Below are 19791 nucleotides of genomic sequence, written 5' to 3'. Positions count from 1 at the left end.
GCAGGTTGAGAAAGCAGTTAAAAAAGCTTATGGGATCCTTGGTTTCATGAATAGAGGTATAGAGTACAAAAGCTTGGAAATTATGAAGAACCTGTATAAAACACTGATTCTGCCTCAACTAGAGTATTGTGTCCAATTCTGGGCACCGCACTTTAGGAAGGATGTGAAGGTCTTCAAAAAGGATGCAGAAAAGATTTACGAGAATGATTCCAAGGTTGAGGGATTTCAGTTACATGGACAGACTGGAGAAGCTGGTGTTGTTCTCCTCAATTCAGAGAAAATTGAGGCGATTTGAAAAAAAGACATTCAAAATCATGAAAGGTCGAGACAGAGTAAAGAGAAACTGTTCCCATTGGTGGAAGGGTCAAGAACCAGAGGACACACATGTAAGGTGATTGGCAAAAAGAACCAAAGGCGACATGAGGTTTTTTTTTAAGTGAGTGGTTAGGATCTGCCTGAAAAGGTGGTGGAGGCAGACTCAATTGTGGCTTTCCAAATGGAGTTGGACAAGTACCTGAAAGAAAAAATTGCAGGGCGATGGGGAAAGGGCAGGGAATGGGACGAGCTGAGGTGCTCTTGCAGAGAGCCGGCATGGGCTCGACGGGCCGAACTGCCTTCTTCTGTGCTGTAACCATTCTATGATTTACTGCATTTGATATTGAAAAACGAGGGGAAAATGCTTGACAGGAAGTCTGTGATCGCATGGGACACTGGGGCCTGGATCTAGTCAAAATGAGGGGAAGAGAGGGCATGAAAGAAATGTGGAGAGGGTGTGCAAGAGGAACGAAGTCAAGATGCAGAAGTCGCAGGGCATGTACATCAGATCCTTTTATAGCTGCCTGATCCAAATCTTCTGTTCATAGGCCCAGCCAACCCCAGCATTAAATAACTTGGAGCCTTTTTACATAAAACATGACTGATGTAGCTAGAAATGCCATTTGCTAGTTAACGTTCATCTAGTTCAGGATAAAATAGGTCATTAGCATCAAGCCCTTTTTGTATATTCCCACTTCAGACAACATCCTTTAATAGCTGATGATGATTTATTTCTTGGACCTGGTCCTTGCCCCTTTTGAATTTTATTAATCTCTTTAAAAATAAAACCTTCCTTCCACCAAACTTACTGTAACTCTGACTGAAGGATCTTGTACATGCCCTGCCACTGCCAATCATGCCTTCAGACATCTAAGGCACAGATTCTGGAATTGCCTCCTTAAACTCCTCTGCCTCTCTACCTCCTTCACGTCTTTAAGACCCTGCTTAAAGCCTACCTTTGATCAAGTATTTCATCGCATCTCCTTTAGCTAGGGACCCATTTTTCCCTTATCCTCTGTGAAAAGAAGAGAGCATTTATACAGTGCCTTTCACAACTTCGGGATGCCCCAAAGCACTTTATACCCAATTAAGTACTTTTGAAGTTTAGTCACTGTTGTAATGTAGGAAAAGCAACAGTTAACCCTGAGTGAGGCTTGAACCCAGAACCTGCTGACTCAGATGTGCAACTGCTACCAACTGAGCCACAGCTGACTGTGTTAGTACACTCAATAAACACGGCTTTGAAATGTGATTTCTCAGCATCCAATTTCGTTAGAAGTCATTTATTTTCCCCGAAGTGGAGAGGGAAGCCTGCACTACACATGACTTGCAGCCGGGTCTAAGAATTGAAGAAGTGAATGCCACTGGAACCCAACAAAATCATCTGCAGTTGTTAGACCTACTGCTTAGAGAGAGTGGAAACAGTAGGTCACGTGTTAATGTCAGTGTAGATGGCATTGCAACTATTCCAGTATGCCAAACAAGCGCTCTCCAAAAACCAGTAGGCCAAACCTTTACTGTCAAGAACATAGGATTTACAAGGTGGAAGATAAAGGGCACAATCTAAAAAGAAAATATAATTTAGGTACAGCTGTAGTGGAAATCATGAACTCTTCCTTCAAAGGCCTGTTGAGTCAATTGAAATTTTCATGACTGAAATTGATAGATAAAGATAGCAAGGGATTTGGAGAAAAGGTGTACTGTGTACAGTTTTGGTCTCCTTACCAAAAGGATGGATGTACTTGCCTTGGAAGCGATGCAATGAAGGTTCACTCGACTGACTCCTGGGATGAGAGGGCTGTCCTATTGGAGAGATCAAGGGGAATGGGCCTATATTCTCTGGAGTTTAGAAGAATGCAAGGTGATCATAGAATCAAAAGAAATTTACAGCACGGAAGGAGGCCATTTCGGATCATCATGTCCGTGCCGGCCAAGAGGCTATCCAGCCTAATCCCACTTTCCAGCTCTAGGTCTGTAGCCCTGCAGGTTACAGCACTTCAGCTGCACATCCAAGTACTTTTTAAAATGTGGTGAGGGTTTCTGCCTCTACCATCCTTTCAGGCAGTGAGCTCCAAACCCCCGCAACTCACTGGGTGAAGAAATTTCCCCTCAAATCCCCTCTAAACCTTCTACCAACTACTTAAATTTATATCCCCTGGTTGTTGACCCCTCTGCTAAGGGAAATAGGCCCTTTCTATCCACTACATCTCGGCCCCTCATAATTTTATACACCTCAATGAGGTCTCCCCTCAGCCTCCTCTGTTCCAAGGAAAACAAACCCAGCCTATCCAATCTGTCCGCATGGTTAAGATTCTCCACTCCTGGCAACATCCTCGTAAATCTCCTCTGCACCCTCTCCCATGCAATCACATCCTTCCCACAATGCGGTGACCAGAACTGCACGCAGTACTCTAGCTGTGGCCTAACTAGTGTTTTATACAGTTCAAGCAAAACCCCCCTGCTCTTGTATTCTATGCCTCGGCTAATAAAGGTAAGCATTCCGTATGCCTTCTTATCCACCTTATCTACCTGGCCTGCTACCTTCAGGGATCTGTGTACATGCACTCCCAGGTCCCTTTGTTCCTCTACACTTCTCAGTGCCCTACCATTTAATGTGTATTCCCTTTCTTTGTTAGCCCTCCCCAAATGCATTACCTCACACTTCTCCGGATTGAATTCCATTTGCCACTGTTCTGCCCACCTGACCAGTTGATTGATATTTTCCTGCCATCTACAGCTTTCTTCATTATCAACCACACAGCCTATTTCAGTATCATCTGCAAACTTCTTAATCCCCCTTAATTCCCTTATATTCAAGTCTAAATCATTGATCTCATTAAAACATATAAAATTCTTAGAGGGCTTGACAGGGCAGGTGCAGAGAGGCTGTTTCCCCCTGGCTGGAGTCAAAAATGACATCGGTCTTCTGACTATTCTCCTTCCCAAAATCAAGAAAGAGTTTGCTCGTTTGTGAACGTGATGCATCTACACAAATATACCACATATTTATCCCTTCTAATTTGGCAGTTGACACACAATACCTGCACTAAGAGCAACATTTGCCATTCGAAAGTAGATCAATTATGAACTCACCATTTTTAATTTGTCAAAAACAGCAGATTTCTCTTGGTCTTTTCCCCTCTTCTTTTCCTCTTTCCTTTTGTCCTTTTCTCTCTACAAGGATAAAATTGCACTGTTATAGTCTATCAAAAAATAACACCAAGTTCAAGAAGATTACATATTGCGCCTATTTGTTGCCACTTGCGTAAAATAACACCATCATTCATATAAAAATATAGCATAAAACATGCATCAGTTTCTGGTCAGGTGTTATTTCCTCTTGTGATTAAATGATGTTTGAACAGCTTATTTTTCATTCACTTTAACGGAGAGTGAAGGAGGCAATTCTTATTGGCAACATGGTAACCTTTGGCAATCAGTTCCACCAGGTTATTCCTATTTATATACTATGGCATGCCAGCATGCAGGTTTGGACGAGCAACTCTCAGCGTGGAGATCAAAGCTTCCATATGCACTTACAGTAAGTTTTGTTCAAAAAAAACCACAAGTAATTCTTGGCTACTCTCCTCAATCTAATGACTGACAAAGAGCAACATTGGCAGAGGTCGGGGTGGGGGGGGAAGGCTCCCATCACTGTCTACATTCCAGTGATGCAACCGTGCAGCAATAAAGGTGAAGGTTTCAAGAATTTTTGCTGGACTTTTGATTTGTTTGAACACCAAATGAAATAGCAGACAGACGCACTTATCTTTGGTGAATAACCACTTGGCAAAATAATGGCCATTGAATATCACAGATCTAAAGTCCTAAAGTAAAAAATAAATGTCAGTGCGATGTAATTAACAAAACAGCTCGTCAGGTTCTCTCCAGAAACTTGTGTCTCCTGCCAAAGGTTTATTCACGTCCCTACCACGGCTTGCTAATGAAACATTTATTAACAAAAGCTACTGGAAGATCATGCACTGCAGAGTGAAACATCACATTCAGTGTCCATCACTACTTGATAGTTCTGTAAGATAATACCTCTAGTTTGCTCTTCTCAGCAGCATTTGATAAAGAGGGAGATGATGGCAAGGGCGCAGCAACATCAGAGGAGGTTATCTGCACAGAACAGATGAAAGGAACAAGCAGATGCGCATGAAGAAATAATAGTTAGCAGAAAACAAGCATTAGCATAAATTTTAGAATACAAAAGACCTACAAGCTGAAATGTCAACAACCAATAACAGTGGCCAATAAAATAAAGTCATGTGATCAGCCACTTTTGTAGCAAATTAAGATAAATTGCACAACCCTAATTCAGGAATACAAATTTGTGACTATTGTCATTTCAACTCCCTTAAAAAGATGATATTGTAATACAGTGCACAGTCCCGAAGTCTATTTGATTACATCTCTAACTGTCAGTACTATATCAAAAGCTCTTTGCACACATAAGCAAAATGTAGAATAATGAGAGATTAAACTCCTTTATACAGGAGGATGTTATCCATGATTATATCATTGTTATAATCGTGGGTAACATCCACATATATAAAATGACTTTCCGGTTCATGAAAGGTTGTGAATGAGTGATTAAAACCATTCATACTGAAGGACAGAAGGAGCTCCTCATATAGATTGCAACAAACTCTGAAATTCAGCTAGGAGCTTTAGGCTACAAAACAATAAACCACTTTCCCTCATGTTATCAACGCTGCTTATAAGGAAAACTGTTAAAAACAAAGCCATTATTGCACAGCCCATTACACAGTGTCAACAAACCTATTACTTGGCTGATAAATTCAGCAATAAACCTCCATTTTAAAGTGAGCTCTGTCAATGTGTTTTCTTTGGAGTTATTTTAGAGCACCCTAGACACTACTACAGTTGCACAAATATCACTTTTAAAACTTTTGTAATAGGAACCAGTTAATAACATGAACACAGTAGCCTTTGGGACATGATCTTTCACTTGGAAATTGCCAAGTTAAAGACACCACAGATTAGGTAAATTGCATGGCTGCCACAGGCCAGAATATCTAATCAGTACAACATTACAACAGTGACGACACAAGTACTTCATTGGCTGTAAAACTTTGATCCAGTTTAATGGGTGATTTTTCCAGTGGCCTAGTTCAAGTATTTCTATGACTACAGAATCAATTTCCTATTAACCTGCCTATTTGTGTATTGGACCCACAAGACGGGCTCAAGTTTGATTTACTTCAGCAACAAGTCTAAGAACATTGATTTCTGTCCAATCATTACAGGATGATTAGGTACTCTGGTACCTCGATAGCAGCGGTAGGTAGAGTATTCTTCTCCAATGCAGAGGCAATGGGATTGAATGATATTTGAATTCAGCTAATCTACAGGCAAATTAGAATTTGCGGAGAGGAGATAAATTAACATTTTGGCCATACATCAGTTCTAATAAAGGGTTATATGCCCAGAATTTATCTGCTCTCTCCACTGATGTGACCGAGCCACTGTGTATTATTGTGTTTTCTGTTTGATATCTAGTAGTTTAGTTTTTTGCTTTTTGAAAATTTGTACTCCGGGCTGCCTCAAGGGCATCTTGTGGGAGCGCAGCATTCCATCTTGGGTAAACATGTTTAGCTTGCTCAGCAAAACCATAGCTCAGTTGGCCATCACACTGAAGTATTGATTAAACTCCCCTTCCTGGCAGCCCATGCTAACTGACATTGCAAACGGTTCCATTTCTTTTGAGAACCCATAGTAAATGCGGCTGGCAGGCGGGGTCATACTTTGGCAACAAGCATTTTAATGCATCAATTAATGCCGGAGTCAGAAGAACATCATAATCGGAGAAGTAGACCATTTGGCCCCTCGAGCCTGCTCCGCCATTTAATAAGATCATGGCTGATCTGATCTTGGGCTCAGCTCCACTTCCCCGCCCACTCCCCATAGCCCTTCACTCCCTTATCGTTTTAAGATCTGTCCATCTCCACCTTAAATACATTCAATGACCCATCCTCCACAGCTCTCTGGGGCAGAGAATTCCACAGATTTTCGACCCTCAGAAGAAATTCCTCATCTCAGTTCTAAATGGGTGACCCTTTATTCTTATACTATGCCCCCTTAGTTCGAGATTCCCCAACGTGGAAACAACCTCTCTGCATCAACCTTATGGAGCCCCCTCAGTATCTTGTATGTTTCAATAAGATCTCTTCTCATTCTTCTAAACTTCAATGAGTATAGGCCTAACTTGCTCAACCTTTCTTCATAAGTCAACCCCTTCATCTCAGGAATAAACCTAGTGAACCTTCTCTGAAATGCCTCGAATGCAAGTATAGCTCTCCTTAAATAAGGAGACCAAAACTGTACGCAGTGCTCTAGGTGTGGTCTTCCCAACACCCTGTACAGTTGAAGCAGGACTTCCCTGCTTTTGTACTCTATCCCCCTTGCAATAAAGGCCAACATTCCATTTGCCTTCCTCATTACTTGCTGTTCCTGCACACTAACATGTGTTGAACGCATAAGGACCCCCAGGTCCCTCTGTACTGCAGTATTTTGTAATCACTCTCCCATTTAAATAATAATTAGCATTTTTATTTTTCCTGCCAAAGTGGATCACCTCACATTTTCCCACATTATACTCCATCTGCCAAATGTTTGCCCACTCACTTAGCCTGTCTATATTCCTTTGCAGATTCTTTGTGGCTTCATCACAACTTGCTTTCCCACCCATCTTTGTATCATCAGCAAACTTGGCTACATTACACTTGGTCCTTTCATTCAAGTCATTAATATAGATTAAAAATCGTTGAGGCCCCAGCACCAATTCCTGTGGCACCCCACTAGTTACTATTTGACAACCGGAAAATGACCCATTTATCCCGTTTTCTGTTAGTCAGCCAATCGTCTATCCATGCTAATATATTACCCCCAATCCAGTGAGCTCTTATCTTGCGCAGTAACCTTTTATGTGGCACCTTATCGAATGCCTTCTGGAAATCCAAATACACTACAGCCACTGGTTCCCCCTTATTCACCCTGCTCATTACATCCTCAACAAACTCCAGCAAATTTGTCAAACATGATTTCCCTTTCATAAAACCATGCCGTCTCTGCTTGAGCACAAAAATCTTGGCTGACACTTCAGTGCAGTACTGAGGGAGTGTAGCACTGTCGGAGGTGCAGCAGATGAGACGTAAAGCCGAGGCCCGCCTGCTCTCAGGTGGCTGTAAAAGATCCTATAGGACTATTTCAAAGCAGAGCAGGGGAGTTCTCCCCAGTGTCCGGGCCAATATTTATCCCTCAATCAACACCACTAAAAAATTGATCTGGTCAGCAGAACATTGCTATTTGTGGGTGCTTGCCACGTGCAAATTAGCTACTGTGTTTCCTACATTGTAACAAAGACTACACCTTTTTAAAAAGTACTTCATTGGCTGTCAAGTGCATTGAGGCGTCCGATGGTCATGAAAGGCGCTATATATAAATGCACATCTTTCTTTCAATTGTGTCCATCAGCAATTGTGAATGGGACTAGGCATTTTGTACAGCATCAACTGCCTATACCAAAAGTTGACATGGTCAATACACTCTCCCAACTGTGGAGGAACTTCTATGCTTTGATGCAGGTAGTAGAATGAGTGGGTCAGTGCAGAAATGTTTCATATAAAATTGGCTCAGCATCTTGTGCTGTTTTGCTTGCTGAGAGTCTATTGAAACTACATTATCTTAATATACAAGAGCTAAGAATATCAGATCTCACTAGAATTGGGACAACCAGATACATACAGTGGGTGCAAACCATCAGAAAATAACCAGCTAATGACACCGCTACAAATTTACTTTAGGTAAAGAAAAAAAGTTTCCTGACTTTGCAATAGGATTTATATCACATATATTAGAAGGATATAACAACAGTCACACTGAGAAACACATCAGAGTGAAAAATGCTGTGAAGTTGCAAATACATTCCTCAGAAACTGAAATTAATCACTAAGGTACGTTAAGCATGAAAAATGACTGAACTCTGCAGGAGGAGGAACTATTTGATATTCATGAACTCTTCAGTAGAATTTGTTTTAAATTTTGCAGTTAAAATATTTCACTACGAAGCCATGCAATTTTCCCACGAACATTCAATACCTCATTTATAGCAAAAAAGGATGATCCATAATCTACTATAACCCAGTTATCATTGATAGAGAATTCAAGCTCTGCAGCCTGGCTGCAGTTTTTGAGAAAACACAGACCACATTGCATTAAGTCATCAATCAACTTGACATTTTAGGACCTTGGGTAGCGAGCCAATTAAAGGTTAACAGACTATCAAATGAGCCAATAAGGTCAAAGAAGGCAAGTTATTTTCTGTAAATTGAACCAGGTATAAATACAGCCATTTTGGCCATGTGGTCTCAGAAGGACAAAGGCCTGGCTTAAAGCCAAGAGCTTGTTGCTGCTGCCAGAATAAAAAGTTACATTAAAACTACAATCGGAGTTCGTATTTCATTGGAAATTAAGAGATCTAACAATCATCATTATCGGCAGTCCCTCGGAATCGAGGAAGACTTGCTTCCACTCTCAACATGAGTTCTTAGGTGGCTGTACAGTCCAATACAAGAGCCACAGTCCCGGTCACAAGTGGGACAGACAGTCGTTGAGGGAAAGGATGGTGGGACTGGTTTACCACACGCTCTTTCCCTGCCTGCGCTTGATTTCTGCATACTCTCGGCGATGAGACTCGAGGTGCTCAGCGCCCTCCCGGATGCACTTCCTCCACTTAGGGTGGTCTTTGGCCAGGGACTCCCAGGTGTCAGTGGGGAAGTCGCACTTTATTAGGGTTAAGAGCTGTAGTGGAAGATACCAGACAGAATCTGGAGAATGATGTAGTTAGAATAAAACAAAGTATAACGTCAAAGATTATACAAGACTGAAGGAGTGCCCATGTCAACAAGCATCACTAGGTGATGAAGTTTGTTCACAAATTGCTACGGCTTCTATTCTGGACTTAATTTGCATTACCAGAGATTTTTAAACTTCCCTTGTATTTTATGGTCTGATGATGATCCATTTAGTGTAGTGGGGAGAGTAGTGCAGAGGTTCTCAACCTTTTTGCTTCTGAGCCCCTCCACCCCCTCTCGTGTTCTCCAAGTTTCATGGACCTCCTGGAACAAATATTTTTTTCTGTAGAAAAAAGAAACCTGTTGCTTCAGAGAGCGAGCTGGAAAAGGGGCGCCCTCGCGTGGCGACCGAGTGCAAGCACCGATTGTTTTTCTGGTATCGCCTGTGCCGTCCAAATCATTGCTACCTTGTCCTTGTAACAGAACATGAAGGGTACGTGGGAGTTCCTCCACCACCCCATGGCAGACCCCTTAAAATCAACTTAATCTATCCCAGACACCCGCGCGACAACAGCAACTGCCAGGTGCTCGATTGCTTGCAGCACACCTCTGCGTCACGTCACAAAACAAAGGCAAAGTCGGAACTTTCAGCCTCTCTCTCCCACTTGTCTATTTAGGATATGGGTTTTTTTTTCACAACAGGCCCATTTATACTTACAACTGCTTTAGTGTAGTTTTAAATTCAAAATAAGTTTCATTTCACTCAAAGCCTGTTCTCAGTGTGTTATTTTTAATTCTCTTAAATCATTCTCTCCTGCTGTGGCTGGCGATGTCCCAGTGGCAGTGTTTCCCCTCACAACTGACAACAGCCACAGAGGGTGCAGGCGGCCTATAGTGAGCGAAGGAGGGCGGAGGGATGGAGGCGTAGAGCAGGCCGTCCGTCCCCCACCGTGTGGCTCGGCTTCAGCGGCGCAATGCGGATAGAAACGTAGGCTAAAAACCGCGTCGCAAGGAAGGAGGCCGTCTGGATCCTTTAAAAACAGCACAGGCACAGCTCCTTCTCTCACTTCTCCTCCTCACCCTCCGCCCTATGGAAGACCCCTTAAAGTAATCTTGTGGACCCCTGGTTCAAAACCCCTGGAGAAGTGGACACCATCAATGCTGATGAAACGACTAGGGATAGACAAATTCTAATTTTTTTTTTTTTTTTTTAAAAACGGTGACCCTCATGCTGTATTAAACCTCCAGACTGGCCAAATGGGTGAACACCTGGCCAGTTCAGAGCTCATCATTAGATTTCATTTTATTGGCCAATCTAAGGCTGCAATCTTGGATGAGGTCCCAGATTTTAAAGAGGGATTATTTTATTAAAACTGATCTGGAAACCTAAGTAGATAGGCAACCAAATACTGAGGACAAATGTTTTCTATTTAAAACGATTCTTAAACAGTATGCCCCAATGGTATAATAAAACTATTATGGTTAACAAGGAATGTACAGAGCAAATCAGGTATTCTACGCACTTAAGGAACCTGGCTCACAGGAGGAACAGGGATGAATGTTGCCTGCAATTAAGAGACACAAAAACAGCCATAAGAGTAGTCAAGACATCTCTGGAAAAGAAGATGGTGTACAATTGTGGTAATAAAAGCAAATGCTTTTTCAGCTATGTCAGGACTCAAAAAACCATTAAAGATCGTACAAGGCCACTGAAAGATACTGTAGGGCAGTTTAAGGCAGAGCTAAGTGACTATGTTGCATCAGTCTGCACTCCTGTAGATGATGCTTATGTTCCAGGTATGGGCTATCATATATTGAGTAACATTAAAATAGATAATGTTATCATGGATAGAAGAGGAAAACTCAAAATTCGTAAGGCTCCAGATAATATCCACCCAAGAGAAATGGGGCAGGTGCACTTTTAGCCTCTTGCATGTATCTTCAATAACTCAAGTGTCAGGGACAGTTTCCTTAGATTGGAAGCAAGCTCATGTAGGTCCCATTTTCAAAAAGGGGACAAATCAGAGCTGAGAAAGAGATTAAAGAGGCTAGTCGTGATGGTCCAGCCATCGTGAGTGTGGGGTAGGATAGATAGACCAGCTTGTCTTTTCCTGTCTGTCAATTTTTGTATGTCATGCATATAACAGATGTTTTCCCACTGTTCTGTGCACTTCAACTTCACTTCAATGGCAGAAAAGACCAAATTATAAATCAACAAGATTTCCATACACAAAAGCAAGGGTAAAACTCCTAATGCAAGGCTGGCAGCAAGTCAAGAGCATATTTTGATTGGTATACCCTTGTACAGCAGGAGCAGGGTGGGAATAAGGCTGAATCTACCGAAAGTAAATTTCACTCAGGACTCCTGAAGCATAGAGAGACTTCCAGCTCATCAGCGGAAACTGAATACAAGGGCAAATTCCAGAGATGACGGGACTGTGAGCCGGTCGACTGACATCCAAACATTGAGAACCTGTCATCTCTGCAATGAAATGGAATCAAGACTGATTTTATTCCCTCTACAATTACCATACTGTGGCGAATAGTATACAATACTACAATTTATGAAAGGAATTTTTTTTTAGAAAAAGCAGTTAAGACGAAAAGGTCAAAATTGGTCATCTGCCCATTTCTCGGCGGTATGTCACTTCATTCTGCCGGGTACCGCTGGGAGTTTCATCAGTCTTTTCTCGCCGGTATGCCGAGCGGAGTGCAGCTGGCGGTGTGCAATGCTGAGTCCTTTTCAGTCGGAAATCTTCAGGTCCCGGGTTCTGCCCACGCGCATGCTGCTGCGAAGCTCCGCCCCCAGGGAGACAGACCAGAATCGACAGAGACTGCCGGCCTGAGAGCGATGTGCTGTGGGGGGGTGGGGGGGTGGGGGAGAGAGATTGCTAGTTGTGGGAAAGGGAACGCTACTTGGGGGGGGGGGGGGGCGCGTGGAGAAAGAGATCACTGAGGGGGGGGGGGGGGGGGAGGTGAAGGAGATTGCAGTGGGGCGGGGGGGTGGAGAAAGAGGAGATCACTGTGGGGGGGGGGGGGGTGGAGGAGAGATCATCGCTGTGTGGGGGGAGGGGGGGGCACGGGGTGAGGAGATCGCTGTGGTGGTGGGGGGAGGCAGGGAGAGACTGGGGGAAGTGACAGATTTTTTTAAATTCATAGGTGAAGATGCATACGTCGGACTGAAGAGTGACGTAAAACCACCTTTTCCAGGGTGGTCTGCAGGGTCGTTGGTAAGTGATCAATTTGGCAATTTTGGGCAGTATTTCAGCGGTGTACAGGGGCAGAAGGTATGCATACTGCCCGGTGGTATGTCGCTGATGAATTTTCTGCCGGACGGTATGTTGGTATTTTTCCATCAGTTTCGCGATTTTGGGCTGTATGTCGGCAGCCTGTGGCCGGTATGCCCACCAATCTCGGGCCCTCGGTGTTCCCAACTTTTACTTCACTCAAAGTTATACACACAAGAAGCAGCTGTATTTTTTGCAGCATTATCCTCCACCTACTGTTTTCCCCATAATTTATTTTTCACTATCACATTCAGAACATTTCTTTCATACATCTCAAAACTGCCAAATTCAGTTTTGCTTTCAAATGCAGCTTGCAAAGACTCTAGTAAAATGTTTCACAGAAAGATCAATCCTGTCACACAATATTCAGTGTGACATATTCTAACAAAGATGTGAAAAACCGAATGTCGATTTCTGAGACCATTTGAAAAGATTCAACCTCATTTCCTTCAGATCATTCTTTTTCCCCCAAAAAATAAGTTATTTGATTAGAAATATACCTAAATCCAAGTGTAAAATTCCCATCTTGTTTTTCATTTAAGATATAAAAAAATGCATATAAATTAGGTGAATTGTTTGTAAGAGGCATTAACTAAATGACATGAATTTATATCTAGTGGCCAACCAATGAGACACTAAATAATTAACTTGATTCGCACTATATACACACATGGAAACATCCAGAATGATTGGTTTGTGCAATGAATTGAGAAAATGTAGTGTAAACTCGACCATCCCAAGTGCAATATATTTGTTAGCCTCCTTTTGCTCATTAGAGTCTGAATCATGTCATGCAATAACCTCATGTACATGGCCAAAATCACGAGCAACTTATTGCTGACCCATGGGTTATTTTGTCAGATGCGTAAAAGGTTCTTTTCATTTCAGCAATCTTCCTTATTCTTTTCCCCTTGGTTCACCCCTCCCTCCTTCCCCCATTTCACACTGGAAGACACTCAGTTCCCCATCAGGATGAGCTGACTGCATGAGTGATGGCGCAGTTGATAACATATGATGGATGCATCAAGTGCAGAATTAAATAAGCTACCCATGTTAAATTCTTTTAGGTGGAATTTGCATTCAGAAATCCAAGGACAAAGTGTCATATACAAATTCTCTTTAGAGCAGGGAATGTTAAGAAATTTAAGAACGGTTAGAAATCATTTAGGGTTTTGATAGAGCCAACTGTTTCGAGCGACAGGAAGGTCGATAAACAAAAGATACAGATTTAAGATAATTGGCAAAAGAACAAGAGGTGACATAGAAACATAGAAAATAGGTGCTGGAGTAGGCCATTCGGCCCTTCGAGCCTGCACCACCATTCAATAAGATCATGGCTGATCATTCACCTCGGTACCCCTTTCCTGCTTTCTCTCCATACCCCTTGATTCCTTTAGCCGCAAGGGCCACATCTAACTCCCTCTTGAATATATCTAACGAACTGGCATCAACAACTCTCTGTGGTAGAGAATTCCAGAGGTTAACAACTCTCCGAGTGAAGAGGTTTCTCCTCATCTCGGTCCAAAATGGCTTACCCCTTCTCCTCAGACTGTGACCCCTGATTCTGGACTTTCCCAACATCAGGAACATTCTTCCTGCATCTAACCTGTCCAGTCCAGTCAGAATTTTATATGTTTCTATGAGATCCCCTCTCATTCTTCTAAACTCCAGTGAATACAGGCCCAGTCGATCTCGTCTCTCCTCATATGTCAGTCCCGCCATCCTGGGAATCAGTCTGGTGAACCTTCACTGCACTCCCTCAATAGTAAGAACGTCCTTCCTCAGATTAGGAGACCAAAACTGAACACAATATTCCAGGTGAGGCCTCACCAAGGTCCTGTACAACTGTTTTAAAACCTCCCTGCTCCTATATTCAAATCCCCTAGCTATGAAGGCCAACATGCCATTTGCCTTCTTCACCGCCTACTGTACCTGCATGCCAACTTTCAATGACGGATGTACCATGACACCCAAGTCTCGTTGCACCTCCTCTTTTCCTAATCTGCCGCTATTCAGATAATATTCTGCCTTCATGTTTTTGCCACCAAAGTGGATAACCTCACATTTATCCACATTATACTGCACCTGCCATGCATTTGCCCACTCACCTAACCTGTCCAAGTCACCCTGCAACCTCTTAACATCCTCTCACAGCTCACACCGCCACCCAGCTTAGTGTCGTCTGCAACCTTGGAGATATTGCACTCAATTCCTTCATCTAAATCATTGATGTATATTGTAAATAGCTGGGGTTCCAGCACTGAGCCCTGCGGCACCCCACTAGTCACTGCCTGCCATTCTGAGAAGGACCCGTTTATACCAACTCTCTGCTTCCTGTCTGCCAACCAGTTCTCTATCCACATCAATACATTACCCCCAATACCATGTGCTTTAATTTTACACACTAATTTCTTGTGGGAACTTGTCAAAAGCCTTTTGAACGTCCAAATGCACCACATCCATTGGTTCTCCCTTGTCCACTCGATTAGTTACATTCTCAAAAAATTCTAGAAGATTTGTCAAGCATGATCTCCCTTCCATAAATCCATGCTGACTTGGACCGATATTGTCACTGCTTTCCAAATGCGCTGCTATTTCATCTTTAATAATTGATTCCAACATTTTCCCCACTACTGATGTCAGGTCTATAATTCCCCGTTTTCTCTCTTCCCTCCTTTTTTAAAAAAGTGGTGTTACATTAGCTACCCTCCAGTCCATAGGAACTGATCCAGTCTCGATAGACTATTAGAAAATGATCACCAATGCATCCACTATTTCTAGGGCCACGTCCTTAAGTACTCTGAGATGCAGACTATCAGGCCCTGGGTATTTATCAGCCTTCAATCCCATCAATTTCCCTAACACAATTTCCTGACTAATAAGGATTTCCTTCAGTTCCTCCTTCTCGCTAGACCCTCAGTCCCCTAGTATTTCCGGAAAGTTATAGGTGTCTTCCTTTGTGAAGACAGAACCAAAGTATTTGTTCAATTAGTCTGCCATTTCTACTGAATTCTAAATTTCTCCCTGTCCTCAGGATTGCTGCTTTTTCTGGCTAATTTATATGCCTTTTCCTTGGATTTAACACTATCCCTAATTTCCCTTGTTAGCCATGGTTGAGGCACCTTCCCCATTTTGTTTTTACTCCATGAGGAAACTTTTTTTTTTTATAAACAGCGAGTTGTTGTGATCTGGAATGCACTCCCTAAAAGGAAGCAAATTCAATAGTAACTTTCAAAAGCGAATTAAAAAAAATTAAATACAGGGCTATGGGGAAAGAGCGTGGGAGTAGGATTAATTGGATAGCTCTACCAAAGAGCTGGCAAAGGCACGATGTGCAAAATGGCCTCCTTCTGTGCTATATCATTCTATGATTACATATTCAGGACTGCTACTTCAATTTTTTGATTATTGATTCAGTTGAATGCACAATGATTGAAGCTCAAACATTTAGCTCGATTAAGTTTTCCTTAGAAGCACCCCATGTTATAGTCCTAAATTTACACATCACAGGCATAGTATAGCTCTCATATGACAAACAGCAAGTTCTTTTCGATGACATTCTTGAGCTATAGTAGCATTGCTTCGCCACAATACCTGAAATAGGTAACATCCACAATTTCCTTGTGCATGGTATTATTTAGATATCTGTTTAGTGAATCCAACTCCTTGGGCCAACTCATTATGCATCGGTAGGAAAGTAATTTGTACATAGCCATTGGTTGTACACTTTGGCTTCCTCCAAAGATGAAGCAGCACTATACGTATTACATGACATTTGGCACATACTGGTTGTACATAGATAGTGGTGCTTCAGGAGAAATCTGAAGCATGCAATGTTAACAAGTATATCTCACTAGCACAATTGAAGGGCATTAGGACCACGTCCTCATGCATTGGCGTTCAAGGTGACGCACAAATGATTCGCGGCACATTCTGCACCGAACTGAGGCTCCAATACTTGTGTGTGTGGAAATATACAGCTAATTCAGTCCCATGCCCCCAGGACCCAATCCTCCAATAGCAGATTGACATCAGGTGACCACAAGACATTGCATTACACTTCAACATTTGATTGGGAAGAATTAGATTATGCCTGCACTTTATGTTAAATTAATCCAGATAACCGCAAGATAGACGGCTTATACAAATCTTTGCTAACTAAATCAAGGATCACACGAGAGAAAATAAAGTGGTTTACATAATTCATCGCGGTTTGTTGCATTAGCAATGAACTCCTCAAAGAATACAATGGACCTTCTTATTCTCAATACTATTTTATCTCAATAAAGCGAAATTTAGAAGCTTAAATTCAATTAAACTGTCAGAAACAAATTTTTAAAAATTAACAATTTTAATGACAAATCTGTGATCCAAGAATAACCACTCAGTAGACCAGTTCCTGTGCTGATCCCTCAACAATTACCTATTACAATAATTGCTGGAGGTTGTGAAATTTGCAGTCAAATTATAAAACTTCATTAAAGCAAACAATAGCAATTCCAAAATCCCTTCCCAAAAAAATGAATTTACTGGGGAATTGCACAATAGCAAATCATTTGAAGTTTGGGAGCTGGGTTTATATTCTGGGTCTAAAAAGAGCAGGGTCGAGAGCGCGTGCGGGGACAAGAGCGGGAGCGAACAAAGTATATATAATACAGGTACAGCGTCCCAAATCCAGAATTCTGAAAACCGGACATTTCAGTGAGCAGCGAGGAGCAGAGGGCGGCAAGGTCCGAAATCCTGCAAAACTAAAATCCAGCACGGATTCAGTCCCGAGGATTCTGGATTTCAGACGTTGTACCATACACACACACTTTTCAATGCGACAAGCTACTAGCTGAAAAATATTTCCAATTCTGGATATCTGGCAGCAAGAGCTTAAACAAAACTTGAAGACTAAGATGATCTTCCAGGATCTTGTTCAGTGAGTCAGAACTGTTTTATAACAATTACATCGGGGCCTAAATTTACAATGAACCAAAATCCATTTTTATTGCATGGTATTCGGAGACCTTTGTGTGTTTTTAAGGATAAAATTCTGCGACTGTATTATTCTGTGAAAACAAGTTAGTTATTTTACCTTTTTGGAATGTAGTCACTGTTCCTACATTACAAGTACTTCATTGGCTGGAAAGCGCTGTGAGACGACCGGTGGTCATGAAAGGTGCTATACAAATCCAAGTCTTTCTTTCTATGCAGTTAATATTTATCACTCGCTGACATACAGCAAGATGTACCAGTTGAACGCTGGTATCTGGGATGGAGTAGTGTAGGAGAGGGAGGGAAGGTATAGCTTCACTGCAGATCAAGTCCCAGGTTTTGGTAGCGTTGCAGGATGGGCAGTGAGGACATGGAACCGGGATTTGGCAGAACTAGTGGGTGGGAGAGGTGGAAAATGGGGCTTGGCTCACTGGTAGATTCCCAGCATCTGTCAGAAATGAGGAGAGATGGAGAGCATGGGCTTGAAACCACTTGGGGTGTCAGATTCCAGGTCTGACAGCACTGAGATGTGATTTAGGCAAAGTGGACTGGAAACAGCTACTTGAAGGTAAATCAGTGTCAGAGCAGTGGGAGGCATTCAAGGAGGAGATAGTGAGGGTTCAGAGCAAGTATGTTCCCTTAAAGAAAAATGGTGGGACTAACAAATCTAGAGCCCCCTGGATGTCAAGGGGCATACAAGGTAGGATAAAAAAAAAGGGAAGCGTAAAGGCTCTGTACTACCAAAATCTTCGAGTATAGAAAGTGCAGGGTTGAAAATTAAAAGGAAATTAGGAAAGCAGAGAGGGCATGAAAAAAATATTGGCAAATAAAATCAAGGAAAACCCAAAGATATTTTATAACTACATTGAGAGCAAGAGAATAACTATAGAGAGAGAGCAGGGCCTATTAGGGACCATAAAGGTAACCCGTGTGTGGAGGATGAAGACATGGGTATAGTCCTTAATGAATACTTTACGTCTGTTTTCACAAAAGAGGGGGATGATGCAGACTTTGCAATGAGGGAGGAGTGTGAAATATCAGATGAAATAAACAGAGAGAGAGGAGGTATTAAGGGGCTTAGCATCTTTGAAAGTGGATAAATACCCAGGCCGAGATGAAATGTATCCAAGCTGTTCCGAGAACCAAGAGGAAATAGCAGAAGCTCTGACCATTTTCCAATCCTCTCTGGTTGGTTGCCAGATGACTGGAGGACTGCTCGCATTGCATCCTTGTTTAAAAAGGGGAGAAAGGGATAGACAAAGTAATTTCAGGCCAGCCAGCCTAACCTCGGTGGTGGGAAAATTACTGGAAAAAATTCTGAGGACAGGACAAATCTTAATTTCGAAAGATATGGATTAATCAAGGACAGTCAGCATGGATGTGTTAAGGGAAGGTCGTGTATGACGAACTTGATTATATTTTTTGATTGAGGTAACAAGGAGGATCGATGAGGGTAGTGTGTTTGATGTAGTGTATATAGGTTTTGGCAAGGCTTTCGATAAGGTCCCAAATGGCAGTCTGGTCACGAAAGTAATAGACCATGCAATTCAAGGCAAAGTGGCAAGTTGGATCCAAAATTGGCTCAGAGGCAGGAAGCAAAGGGCAATGGTCGATGGGTGTTTTGTGACTGGAAGGCTGTATCCAGTGGGGTTCTGCAAGGCTCAATACTCAGTCCTTTGCTTTTTGTGGTATATATCAATGATTTGGACTTGAATGTAGGTGGTATGATTAAAGACTTTGCAGATGATACAAAAATTGGCCATGTGGTTGACAATTAAGAACAAGAATTAGGAACAGGAGTAAGGCCATCGTGCCCCTCGAGCCTGCTCCGCCACTCAACAAGATCATGGCTGATCTGGCCGTGGACTCAGCTCCACTTACCCGCCCGCTCCCCATAACCCTTAATTCCCTTATTGGTTAAAAATCTATCTATCTGTGACTTGAATACATTCAATGAGCTAGCCTCACTGCTTCCCTGGGCAGAGAATTTCACAGATTCACAACCCTCTGGGAGAAGAAATTCCTTCTCAACTCGGTTTTAAATTGGCTCCCCCGTATTTTGAGGCTGTGCCCCCGCGTTCTAGTCTCCCCGACCAGTGGAAACATCCTCTCTGCCTCTATCTTGTCTATCCCTTTCATTATTTTAAATGTTTCTATAAGATCACCCCTTATCCTTCTGAACTCCAAAGAGTTAAGACCCAGTCTACTCAATCTATCATCATAAGGTAACCCCCTCATCTCCGGAATCAGCCTCATGAATCGTCTCTGTACCCCCTCCAAAGCTAGTATATCCTTCCTTAAGTAAGGTGACCAAAATTGCATGCAGTACTCCAGGTGCGGCCTCACCAATACCCTGTACAGTTGCAGCAGGACCTCCCTGCTTTTGTACT

The 19791-nt window shown here is 42.4% G+C and overlaps 1 protein-coding gene across 4 annotated transcripts in view; it reads right to left on the bottom strand.

Annotated features, from left to right (window-relative positions):
- Positions 1-19791, bottom strand: part of smap1 (small ArfGAP 1) — a 351079-nt gene that overhangs the window by 214753 nt on the left and 116535 nt on the right. For 2 of the 4 annotated variants that reach the window (XM_070884738.1, XM_070884739.1), the window contains exons 5-6: positions 4360-4437; positions 3409-3489 (exon numbers count right to left, since the gene is read on the bottom strand). In XM_070884738.1, the coding sequence (XP_070740839.1) occupies positions 3409-3489; positions 4360-4437 (159 nt within the window). The remainder of the gene's footprint in view (positions 1-3408; positions 3490-4359; positions 4438-19791) is intronic. The other 2 variants (XM_070884740.1, XM_070884741.1) reach the window with 1 other exon arrangement.

The sequence above is a fragment of the Pristiophorus japonicus genome, chromosome 7 (genome assembly GCF_044704955.1).
Source record: "Pristiophorus japonicus isolate sPriJap1 chromosome 7, sPriJap1.hap1, whole genome shotgun sequence".
In the NCBI taxonomy this organism is placed as follows: domain Eukaryota; kingdom Metazoa; phylum Chordata; class Chondrichthyes; family Pristiophoridae; genus Pristiophorus; species Pristiophorus japonicus.
The sequence above is the reverse complement of the archived record's forward strand: the minus strand, read 5'-3'. Positions and strand labels throughout refer to the sequence as shown.